This window comes from Temnothorax nylanderi, unplaced genomic scaffold (genome assembly GCF_030848795.1).
Source record: "Temnothorax nylanderi isolate EJ_2023f unplaced genomic scaffold, tnyl_v1.0 TNYL_tig0019_pilon, whole genome shotgun sequence".
In the NCBI taxonomy this organism is placed as follows: Eukaryota; Metazoa; Arthropoda; class Insecta; order Hymenoptera; family Formicidae; genus Temnothorax; species Temnothorax nylanderi.
The window spans coordinates 147,709-160,638 of NW_027249081.1; the positions used below are offsets into that span (position 1 = coordinate 147,709).

Here is a 12,930-nt window from a genome sequence, read left to right on the forward strand (position 1 = left end):
AAGAACGTCTCGTATGAACATATGCTATTGATAGGTCATTTACAAGATCGATGAAAGACTAATGGCTTAATAGCGGCGAACTTGTTATACGGGAAACTATGGAAAATCTAGTTTCTGTCGTGCATCCAATCCGCTTTTTTTGCAATCAGCGGGTTGTGTTGAATCTATTGCTGTACATTGCTATATCCGTACGTATCGTAACGATCTGGCGCAGATCCGCGCGCGCGGGGCTCATGTATCTCACGCAAAAAACGCAGGACGTGGAACGTTTCCGTTATGCAGAATGAAGTTCTGGTGGAACTGGATGGGGAAGATTAAACGCCACGGAATCAATAAACTTGGCTCCAGTCTCGTTCGATATCTTGACGGAGGGAAAACACGAGAGATAGAAAGAAAATAGGACACGACCGGTTAACCGGGGGGAGAAAGCAGGGGCTGCGAGGGCGAGACGAGATAGATGAATGAGAAGAGGGGCGGGAGGGAGGGCACGAGGGGTGCGCATACGTGGGCGGACATTGGGTAGACGAGGACGAGTGCGGAACTAGTGATTCCCGATTAACCGAGAACAAGGGAGGAGGATGAAAAATGGGGAGGACGATGGGGTGCGATTGAGGCTCTCGGTAAAGAGGAAGAGAGAAATAGGCTAAAATACATGTACGCGCGTGCGTGAGCGGAGGGAGAGACTAAGGGGCGAGCGGATTGAGTGTGTAAGGGAGGGAGAACGGTGGCCAGAGGGGAAAGACGAGAAGCGGAGAAGCTGAAGAAGGGGCAGAAGACAGGCCGGAACTTCAGACGTCTACGGACCTGCCCGCGAGTCTCGTTCCCTCCCTTTAATTAAGTTTTTGCACGTTTTTCCGCGCTATCATTTTCTCCCGTTAGAGTTATAGGCCGTCTTCACCGAGCGAGAGGAGATCCTAATCGCGAGAGATCGGGATGGCCCACGCCGCGTCCAACGATGTCAACGAGAAGAGCTACATCCTGGACGCGAAAAAGAACTTCGAGGACGTGAGTAAGCCGTCTCCATCTCTGCTCTGCTCGACGGCGGAGGATATGGTCTACCGTGTCGACCGCGCACATCCGGTTCCGTTTTTCTCTCGTTCGCGGAAGCGAAATCATCGCCGGCGAAGCGACGTATCAGATCATTAAACGGCACTACAACGAGGAGAGACCGTCTCGTATCTATCTCTCGTGTGTGTTCTTTCTTACTGAGATTTTCTGCGCGAAGGAAACGTAGTGAAAATTGCAATAAGGTTTTTTATTATTCTAGGATATACTGACATTATGACGGAAATTACGGTATTTTTATTCAAAGATGTTACGTTTTACAAAAGAATTACTGTGATTGTTCGAATACTTTATTTAATGTACAATTTAAAACACTCAAGTTCCCCTAAAGTGAGAAAGAAGTCTTACAACCTGAGTTCGGTTGCTTTTATGCAAATTGAACATTTTGTAGTAAACTACAATATCGATATAGTCATTTTTCAGACATGAAAAAAGATTGATTGCATGGTAAGCCTTTATTATAATTAAGTTTTTATACGTTGGTAGAATTTAAAATACGCGCATAACTTTTCAGAAGCATTATAATTTCTGCTGATTCAAGTAAAAATTATTACTCGTCAATTTTTATAGCAACATATGCTACAATATGTTACAGCTTTATAATAGAATGTGTAAAAAGAATACGCTCTTTATGTAATTTGTATTACGTAATAGTTTTTTTCCACATACGAGGGGAAGTTTTGCTCGAAATATATAGCAAATCTCTCGGGATCTATCAAGTGAATAGCCACCGCACGGCTATCGAGCAACCCCGTCGCGTGATTTACTAAGTAATTTCGCGAACGACCGTGCTGGAGAATCGCGAGAATCCTCTTAGCGATTGTAAAAAGTGTACGAGAAAGTTACTATATACACGCCACTTTCGCTACCTCGTTAATTCTATTCGCTCTTAACCCGCGGTGTTAAGCGCAAGAAAGTCCGCGATCTTGATTGCTCTCTGCGATTCTCGCTCGATTCTCCCCGGCGTGTAATCGCGCGAGCCGAACAGAAACGCGCAATTACGGCTCTTCTCCTCGCGCGAGCGCGGGTTCCAATATCTTCGAGATTGAAGTTTCCGTCGTCTTGAAAAGAGGGAGGGGGGGAGAGAGAGAGAGAAAGAGAGACGCGATCTCTTAACAATTCCATCCGCGATGAGAAATTTCCGCGATGACATTTCGCCCGATACGCTCGTTTCAATCAATGCCTCCGTGATTTCTCCCGCGCGGTTCTGCCTTTCGCGAAGAGCTGTCATATCCGTCTGAGACGTACTGCCAATGAAGGTACTCGTATGGATGCGCGAGCACCCGCGAACGACGGAAAGTGCATAGAAAGAAATGAAGTATCGAATCAAAACTTGTATACTCAAATTAACGCGCTCATTGTTTCGTATATACGCAACAATTTGTAATCTTTTTATAAGAATTTGATAATCTTTTCCCTGACGGAAATATTTTGCTGAAAATGCTATGAAAAGTGAAATAAAATTATTGAAAAATTTTGAATATATTTTAAAATGAATGTAATGTAATATTGTAAAATATAAGAAAAGTTAAATTATACTGTTGAAAAGTGGTGACAAATTTTTTGAAATATTAGGTATAACGAAATGAACTGAATTTAACTAAAAACTGAATTTTTACTGAAATATGGATGGAATAATAATGAAATGGGGTCAATTGAGCGAGATTTTGAAATACATTTCAGCAAAATTTCGTTATATTTTCAGTTTCTTACAAGTGAACCCCCTTTACCTTCCACCCTCGCGATTAAAATGAGATCTTGGGAAATGATTTAGGCATGCCTCAGGATCATTTAAAGCTAGTCGGATATGCTGCAAAATTGCCAGGAACACCAAAATTCAGAATTGTTGATGGCTTGGTGGGGTCTAGCGTACAAACTGATAATGCATTGCATGTACTTCTATGGGTGATGTTGTTTCTGGATGTTTCCACAAAATTACCCCTGTTTGCAGCAGCTGAACGCAGTTTCGTTACTTTGGAGATCGCCTGGTAGATCGTGGGATGACGGTGATGGAGAGAAATATATGGTTGGATGGATGTACTTGTATAGAGAATGTGTCCCCAAAAATACCATGTGACTCTCCGTGAGTCGCGATGCTCAGACTCCACAAATATTATGCCCGCCTACCTCTTGTCGTCCGATGAGATCGTCGGTGAGAGCGTCGATCAGGACAATGAATATTGTTGTCGAATTTGTTTATACATTTAAGTCGGCGCGGCCGAGCGCTCGCGGTTAATTAATGTGATGCCATCTTGGTAGGGCGGACACATGCGGCCACCACACTACTCTATTCTACTTAATCAGTATTTATAAATTAATTTTTTTATAAAATCAAATTAAAGGAAACGCCGTTAAACGGTCAGGACTTGGTTGCCTAATAATATTATTCGCGTGAATTTTACACGCAATTCTTCAGGTAATGCAAATGCAATTATCAGTTTGGGCGGTAGACCCCGCCAAGCCACTAACAATGATTCTGAATTCTGGCGCTTCTGAGAATTTTGCAGCAAATCTGACTAGCTTTAAATGATCCTGAGGCATGCCTAAATCATTTCCCAAAGTCTCATTTCAATCGCGGGCGGGTAGAAGGTAAGGGTTTACTTGTTAGTTGAACTATATATAAAATAACTTCATTCAAGCAAGTTTTCTTTGTTTAACGCTATATAATCTTATTTTATGATTTCTACGTTAAAACTAAAGATATTTTTGAATCAAGAATATTCTTTCTTTCTGTGTGCGAGCGACGAGAGGGATGAAAATCCTCGTTACCCCGTCGGGTTTTATCTCGATACACGAAAGAGGAATACGGATACGTTGCGAAAACCGCATCTCGCACACGACTGTCTTATATGACTGACGCATTGTTTCGGAAATTTCGACAGGTCGGCAGTGTCGCATCGGAAGAGTCCTGCGATGACACGAGACACCTAGTCGGGGTAAGGGTTGCGCATCTACACAGGAAAAAAAGAAGTGTCAAATTAAAACTTATATACTCGTATATACACAACAATCTATAATTTTCTTATAAGAATTTTAACTTTTTTATCTTGATTGAACTATATAAATGACTTCATTCAAGCAAATTTTCTTCGTTTAACGCAATATAATCTCAGTTCCAAGATTATAAATTGCAGTTTATACTCGTATAAACGTATTATACCAGTATATAACTCTTGATTTAACTCTTCTTTTTTTCTGTAAATTAATTATAGAAATTGACTATTTCGCCCTCTTCCTTCACTCATTCCCGTCTCCCTCTAATTATTGGAGCGACGAGCGATTAATTGCCACGGACGCAGCTTCATTATGCCCGTTCTAATTTGCAAGGCGAGATACCCGCCGGCTGCGCACAACAAGCATGGATTAATTGGCGCGCGACAGAAACTTCCCAAGTAGCTTCGCTGATATTGGCCTATCGATTGGTCCCGCGTAATGTTGCCCCGACGGGACGATGCACTCCTCCGACGCGACGTTCAATTCGTCAATTAGTCACGGGCCGTTGGCCTACGACCTGGCGCACGTGCGTTATCATTTTCTCGCAGCGCTCTTTTAACTTTTATCGCGCCGCTCCCTCTCCGCTACGCTCTCGGTATCGCTCCAAATTATTCCGCTGAACTGCGATCGCGCGTAACCGTTTAGCTCCTGCCTGTCTTAGCTAATTTGCCTACGCTATAATTTATACCCGCGTATATTTTTATTACTTTTAACGGCGCCTCGGAATTAACGGCTTTTTCCCTCGCTGGTGCCATTAATATTCATCAGCATGAAAATATATGGACGCTCGTAGAATATTCGCGGGTACGAGCTCGAATACGCAATGTGACATCTAATTAACGTTTAACGTTAATTAACGTTAACATATCGCGATACTCTGAATGCACTGAATACGATATCTTGCCGCGTTTATCACTGCGAAAAGCACTCGTGCTAATGTCGACGCTTTTTTGTAGGAGCAGGAAGGAGATTCCGACAAATTCAGCAGCCTGCCGCTCGCGAGTTTCAATTTCATCAATTCCATCATCGGCAGCGGCGTCATCGGTGAGAAAAAATGATCTATAGCTCTAGATCTAATTTCGAGATTATATATATCGTTGAAAATTATATATATATCGTCAAAATAATTGTAGAAGGGAAAAAGAAATCCGCTTGATATTCTGCGAAGCCCTACCCTAAAGTCGGCTAGATTAATGTGAATTTTTACAGGAATACCGTATGCTCTGCATCAAGCCGGCTTCGGTCTCGGCATCGCCCTGTTAATCTTAGTAGCGGCACTGACCGACTACTCGTTAATTCTTATGGTGCGAAGCGGACACATTTGTGGCGAGATGAGTTATCAGGGCCTGATGCGAGCGAGTTTCGGCCGCGTCGGCTTCTACATCCTCACGGTGTTGCAGTTCATTTATCCGTTCATAGGTACGTTAGTGCTTGAAGGGATGCTATCCCAAAGAACGTTTATAAGTAAATAATAAATAAATAATGATATTTATCTGTCTTTATCCATGTCGACCGTCATATTTCGACCATGTATTTAATCAACGCATGAAACGCTTTTATTGACGTTGCAGCGATGATCTCTTACAACGTCGTCGTCGGCGATACGGTCACCACGGTCCTGGTAAGAATGACGGGGACGGACCAATGGAACATTTTCGCTCATCGAAACATCGTCACCCTCTTGACGACCCTCTGCATCATCGTCCCGCTTTGTCTGTACAGGAACATCGCGCGGTTAGCGAGAATCTCCTTCCTCTCTCTGGTCTGCATCGGGTTCATTCTCCTCGCCATCTTCATCCGGATGGACACCATGTCCGACACGGTGTAAGCGAGATATTCGCCTGTAGTTCATGGGGAGGGGGAGGGTCACTGTTATCTCCTGTAAATTCGCTATATGATTGTAATCATAGGCGTGATTGATTGCAGCCCGAGTCAGAAGGACAGCTGGAGGTTCGCCAATTTCTCAGGGATCGTCCAGTCCATCGGTATAATGGCGTTCGCCTTCATGTGCCATCACAACACCTTCCTGATTTACGGCTCGATTGAGAGAGCGACCCAGCAGAAGTGGGACGTGGTGACGCACTGGTCTCTCTTCACGTCTTTCCTGATCGCCGCGGCCTTCGGGATTACCGGCTACGCGACCTTCACGTCGTACGTTCAGGGCGATCTGATGGAGAATTACTGCTTGGACGACGATCTGATGAATTTCGCCAGGATCATGTTCAGCGGCACCATACTCCTCACCTTTCCGATCGAGTGCTTCGTTACGCGCGAGGTAATGTCTCTCTCATCCTGGTCGCCTAACGCAGATCGGAGAATTTCAAGTGTTTATACGATCGCGATTTATTACCGCTTCAGGTGCTCATGACGGCGATCAAGGGGACGGAAAAATTGGAGGGAGACGAGGCTTATGTGCCTGACTCGGACCGTAAGTACCTGATAATCACCTTGGCGATATTATTCATAGCATATCTGATCTCCATATGGACGGACTGCCTCGGCGTCGTTCTCGAGTTGAACGGCATCCTCGCCGCGGTGCCGCTCGCCTACATTCTGCCCGGTCTCTGCTACCTCAAGCTCGAGGAGGGGCCCGTTCTCTCGTCCAAGAAGCTGCCGGCGCTCGGCCTGATGGTCGCCGGTATTCTGGTCGCCATCTCGGGTCTCCTGCTGATTATATTCAACAATAATTCGGTTGGTACCTGCTTTCACGGCATAGCGTCGTATTGCACCCCCGAAAATGGGACGACGCCGTATAGCGAAGTGATCATGGTGTCCACCGAAAACTACAGCAACACGGAGAGCACGAGATCTAAGCTTAACGATTAAGCACGGTAAATCTCTAGCTTAATCGTAGGTCTGCTAAATTGTTGAAAGTATAGGGTGATTACTTTTGCGGGAGAAATAATAACGTATAGCATTTTGACGCAGCGTATCCAATATATAATTGCTTCGAAAATCTCAAAACGTGAAATTTTACAACAAACTTGCGGGAAAAGAGTTGAAAGTTTCTACAAGATCAGATACGGCAGGATTTTATCTATGACTAAATCCTATATTATTCCAATGAGAGGGTACCCGATTATAATACCGTGTCGTTAAACGGAAAATAAAACTGCGCAAATCAAACTGGTTGTAAATCAAACTGGTTGTAAATCAAACTGGTTGTAAATCAGGTTTAAAGAGAATAGCGATATATGCTATTGTGATGTCCTAATCGATAGATCTCATATTGTGGAAACATTTTATGCTCTACAGTAGACTTTAATATTAAATATGTGGGACGTAAATTTATAGGGGAAAAAAAAACGGAATGTTATTGTTTACGTTAACGATGGGGAACATTTAATTATATTGGACAAAATACTGTTCCCTCCACGATTTTATTCCACGATATCGGGGTGATATGATTGGAAAATCATATCTCGAACGCATGATTATCGCAATATAAAATCAATGCAATATAGGATTCGGCTTACGAGCGAGAAATCCGAAAAAAATTGGCAATAGATATATAATCGTTCTTTCCGTCATTTAGTAAAGTGTACAGACCTATGAATGTTTGTCGCACGCAAATTTACCGAGTCACAGAGTAAAATCGTAATCTTTCAAGTGTGTAACGAGTTTGGGATTTACGACTGAAGACGATTAATCAATTCTCTCCGCGACGCATATTATTAGAGTCTCAGAATTTTAATGTACCAATCGAGATAATTATTGAACTTCCGATACTATTATTGTACGTAATATATATATATAGAAAGGACTCTTGTACTTTTAGTCCTGATAAAGTTCCAGAGGTAAGGCTCTAACGTGAAAAAAAAATCTCTGTGGTTATAAAAAATGCGTGAATTTTAAGGAATATATTATAATTTTAAAGAATAGTTATTGCGATTAGAAAATTATGACTAGGCAACTAACGTATAGAATACGTGAGTTAAAATATCGTTATATTTTTAAAAAGATGTTGAACAGACAAATAGTTTATAAACGAGAAGATATTATGTATATGTATACGTTGTATATCTATATATACACGACACATATATGCACACTACGTTTGTATTTTTTCGTGATACGGGACTAATATTGAATGTTGAAAGTAAGAAACATACAAACGGATCTATAATGTTCATGAAAGATAATGCGATAATTAGCGGCTTAAAAGCTTTTTATTCGCAACTTGTTCTACCTTGCCTAGATTCTTGACATGCTCTGCGTTTTCTTTTTTGAAGAAAGAGAGAATCAGAAGAAAGAGAGAGAACCAGCACTGATAGTTTTTTAATTTTTTACGACTCGTAAAATCGTTTTTAAAAGTATTTTTTGCATAAGTTTTTTGATACGATTAAACTCAAGTATTTTGTTTGCGATATGAAAATAAAAGATATAATAGCATAAAATAGGACGAATAACGACAACACTTGACATACTGGTACAATCATCGCTTAGGATTTACTGCTGCAAAGTTTAGTTGATCGGAAGATTTGGCTATGAGGAGTTACATTGTATGTTCATAGTTCAAAAGACAAAAAAGAAAAGGGGAGCCAAAGTGTCTGTAATGTATCAAAATATAATATAGAGCCGCCAGTGGAAATGACACAATCAAATCGGGGGGCAAATGTGAATTTCTCTTTTTACCTCCAAATGACGCTTTACACTTGCAGAAAACAAACACTGATGCGAAAAAGACCACATACAAGAGGAAAGTATTTATTCGCGCGTAGCTCGCGTACTATAGTACATAAGGCAAAAGAATCAAATATGTTTACCTGTTTATGTATATTTGAATATAAAGAAAGATATATAAAAAGCATATTTGAGATAAGAAACTATATAAAGACCCTAAGTTGGTACATATATTATAGGAACGGCCTAGGGAAAATGGAATATATATTATCGGTGAATATACACGTGATGAGGCAAAGCGAGAGAGATTTTGTGACCGTATATCGTATGTTATCACGCACATACACATCCGCTGTTTCGTGTCACAGTGAAACAGACGCCTCGTTCGAGCGACAAGACTTGTACGTTTAGTGACGTTTACGTTCGCAGCGTTATCATTATACACGTGCGCGCCGCACATTGGCGGTATTCCTTATATAGATATATGTATAATTTTACCGGCAAGATAAGTGTAAATCTATATGCACGTACGAGAGAGGGAAGGACAAGACTCGCGTTTTGCGCCCTTTAGAGCCTCCACATTATTCGCCCCGCCGCGCCGATCTCTTTTCGATCGCTCGTTCGCTCGTAACGCACGACCTGACGGATAAACATTACGTGGTTGTGACAGTACTGTAGTAATGTCAAGATTATCGTTATTGATTTAGATATACCAAGCCACGGAGCGCGCGTATATATACGACCGGACATAAGTAGTAAAGTTTATCACGCGTGGACATGAGTAGCTCCTATAATTGAAACATAAAGACTTCCCAACTCTTTTCCTTTCGCTCTCGTAACGTGACGCGCCCAGCAAACGTATAATTTAATTGTAAAACGACTCTCTACAAACAAATAGGACACGTGTAAGCGACTAATAACTCGGACTGTCCTGTGATATTATTTTTAACGACGCTTTTTCTTCATGATTTGTCTCTATAAAGCTTGACCGCGTAGAGAGGGAATTTTAAAATTAATATGTTTAGTGTTTGGCGGGCGATTAAGAAGCCAAAGATCAAAAGAATTTGACTCGATGCGAACAACAGACTGATCTTTTTACGCTTGAAGACATTAAATTTGACAATTTCGCGTTGCAAGACGCCGTGTAGTAAAGCTAGTATCAATCTGTTGCGTCCGAGAAAACATTTATAAGTGCCAATTTCGACGAAAGAGAAAAGAAAAATTTATTAGACTAATTCAATCTCAATGTTCGTAAATATATAAACGTGAACATATTATTTATGATTGTTCTATTGATGTTAAGTAAACTTTACACACGTTGGAGATCGTTGAATGGTATAGTGAGGAGAGCGGAAAAGAGCCCCCAGTTATTTTAAATAACAAAGCGTTTAAAAAACAAATATCTCGAATAAAAATGTTGCATCTCAAACAGAAAATAAACGTGATGCGCGCATGCAAATTTTATCGCATGCATTTTTCATGAGGTATCTATGTCACAGATGTTATTAATGGAGCCACAATATTTTCTTACGTAATTTATTTCTTCCTGAATATAAAAGTATTAACATAAAGCTATAAAAAAAAGTTCGAAAATTTATAAAAGAGACAGGAATATTTTAAATATATTATTTTGATAGAAAAGTGTGAGATATCTCATAAAATATCGATTTTTCTATATTTCGATTTATACCTTATTTATACATAAAATAACAAGATAAATCGATTAGTATCTACATGTAAAAAAATTCTTTCATAAATTTTGCGCTTTCGACATATTTGAGGGTTGCAAAACGAAGACACTTTCTCCTTACCCCGTATAAGAACGTAGTTCATTATTCGTGCAATATTAATTCTATGTGATTTCATACCAACTTAAATATCCCCTCCAACGACGTTTGCTTTGGTTTTATTCCGTTTCTCCGGACAAACGTAATTTATTTACAAAGCGTTTCGAATTAGTTGAAGTTGAAGATTAGGAGAAAGAAGTGACGTCGCCTCCGCGAGTACTTTCTCGATGCGAGAAAGTGAAGTAGAATCGCGGTGGGTCACGCAACGGAGAGGACGTTACACGGAGAAGCATGGGAAAATGTGCCGCGACGTAATTTCACGCAGACGGGGAGCCGCGGAAGGAGGAGGGCCTCCTCCTCGGGAGGAGGTTCCGAGTGCGTGACGCGTAAGGAGCGGGCACACCAAGTGCGCGCGTGTATATGCGTGTGCGTAGCCGTGACCCGAGGCGATTGCGTAAGGGATGAAAAGCGAACGAAAAGCAATCGTGCCGTTATTCTCCACCGTATCGCGGGTCTTCCGACCACATTTATTCTGTGATAGACACGTGGCACACATGATGCGTTTACAAAATATATACGGGTGTGCATAAGGCGCGCGTACCCGCGATGCTACGCTATACGTATAATGTTATCTATTTAGGTTTATTTCGCGAAATAAAAGACGACTTGAGATTAACGCAAAGCGTTCTGTTATTATTCCCCCTTTCCGTACACCTGCCCTCGCAGACAAAGGCTGAACGTCGTGACAATTTTATATGGTTATTGTATGCGCATGTATATATCGCGTGCACGTTTTTAATTTACACTAAAAGATAAATCTATTAAAATCAAGAAAATGGATTTCTTTGAATTTAGTTTCCTTAATTAAAAGAAGTATTGGGTAGATTTAAGAAAACATTTTTCTGAGTTTAAAATATTTTCTCCAATCTATCTAATACTTCTTTGAACAAAAAAATATATTTTCTTGATTTTAATAAAATTTTTTTCAGTGTATATGTAAAACCGCAATGCTCTAAAAGCTCCCAATTATACCGGTATTTAACCGAAAATTTCAGTAATATCGGCAATAAATGCGGTTTTTCGGTAATTTACTGTAGGTATTGCTACTGCGTTATTGAATGTCAATGTAAGCAATACGATTCTCGTAATATTCATCTCCTTTGATATTCATATTTTATATAAATTAATACACATTCTTTACAGTAATTTAAAAAGGATGCTTATTAGCATCAAAAGTTAAATCGATTGAGAAAGACCAAAACCAATAGTCGAAACGTTGTAACTATAATGAATAAATTTATTTTTTGTTCATTATAAATTTGTGATTATAATGAATAAAGGTGACCAGGGTCGAGTAAAAAGTCAATATTGTTAATGTACACATCTAGACAATTACAATTAATCACAATTGTAATTAAATTATAATTGTGTTGTTATGGACATTAAACCCCCGTTCCGTTTCACGCATGATGCGCGCATTGTCTATAGTAAACGTAACGTTTACTATAGACAATGCGCGCATCATGCGTGAAACGGAACGGGGGGTAATTCATACATGTCATTTCCTTCTCGTTTGGATTTCATGTTATTTTTTCCTCGTGATTATTTTGAGTACCAAGCTCTATTTCCGATCAGTTTTTATTTACTTCGATGATTACATAAAATTGGGAACTCGGTTTCATTCACGTAGAAACTGATATTTCTTTTTATAGCGTTTTCAATCTCTGCCCGCAACAATGCCGCGCTTTTAATGCCCGCGTCAATTCATCAGGGACAATCGTTCGCTCGCCTCTCCTATATCGGGACGATTTATCGTAGGATTTCACTCGACAACGAAAGCAAGAGGGGAGCGAAAGTGATTAGAGAGAAGCATACTCCATGAACGTTTCACCGCGCCTGCGTTTCCAGGGAAAGCGCAATCTCCCGCTCGGCTATATCGACTCGACGCGACGTGTCGCGTCCATCCGTTTCGGTTTCTAAATCGCGCCGCGATCAAATGCCCGCGGAATCTGCGGGCAGAGGGGAGTCGCGGCCTCGCGAGTGTCGGATCGTCGTATTTTTTTCCTCATCACGATGATTATGCGATCGCGAATCGCGAGACTGACTGACGTACGCGCGCGCGCGAAGGGAACGGAACGGAAGGCGGGGAACAAAATCCACACACGGCCTTGATGGCGACGACTGCGAACGCGCGCGTGTTGTTAATCGTAGATACCCTCCCCGGTCGCCCGCGCTCGATCGATCGATCTTCCGCCGAGATGAGAAGAGATCGTCGCTCGCGAACCCCCGACCGACCGACCGACCGACCGACCGACATCCGCGCAGCCCTGCCTCGAGAACGCCGCGGCCGGCCGAATTGGCCCGCTGTCAGCCTCGATTGGCCCCCGTTCGACCCATTTAATCTTGCGACGGCCGTCGCTCGTAGACCGCATTTCGAAACCGCTTGGACCGCGACCTCCCG

At 41.6% G+C, this 12,930-nt stretch overlaps 1 protein-coding gene across 1 annotated transcript; it reads left to right on the forward strand.

Moving 5' to 3' along the window:
- Positions 1-343: 343 nt before the first annotated feature.
- Positions 344-11,145, forward strand: LOC139768925 (putative sodium-coupled neutral amino acid transporter 11). Its single transcript, XM_071699585.1, has 7 exons — positions 344-1,005; positions 3,948-4,001; positions 5,016-5,103; positions 5,269-5,478; positions 5,631-5,883; positions 5,986-6,334; positions 6,418-11,145. The coding sequence occupies exons 1-7, from the start codon at positions 934-936 to the stop codon at positions 6,883-6,885; spliced, it is 1,494 nt and encodes a 497-aa protein (XP_071555686.1). The 5' UTR covers positions 344-933; the 3' UTR covers positions 6,886-11,145.
- The last annotated feature ends 1,785 nt before the right edge of the window (positions 11,146-12,930 follow it).

What these genes read in the sequence shown, in the direction of transcription:
- LOC139768925 (XM_071699585.1), top strand. Translation starts at nt 934, where the DNA reads ATGGCCCACGCCGCGTCCAACGATGTCAACGAGAAGAGCTACATCCTG. An exon ending in ACACGAGACACCTAGTCGGG is followed by an intron (nt 4,002 to 5,015) that starts GTAAGGGTTGCG and finishes GCTTTTTTGTAG; the next exon opens with GAGCAGGAAGGAGATTCCGA. An exon ending in CATCGGCAGCGGCGTCATCG is followed by an intron (nt 5,104 to 5,268) that starts GTGAGAAAAAAT and finishes GAATTTTTACAG; the next exon opens with GAATACCGTATGCTCTGCAT.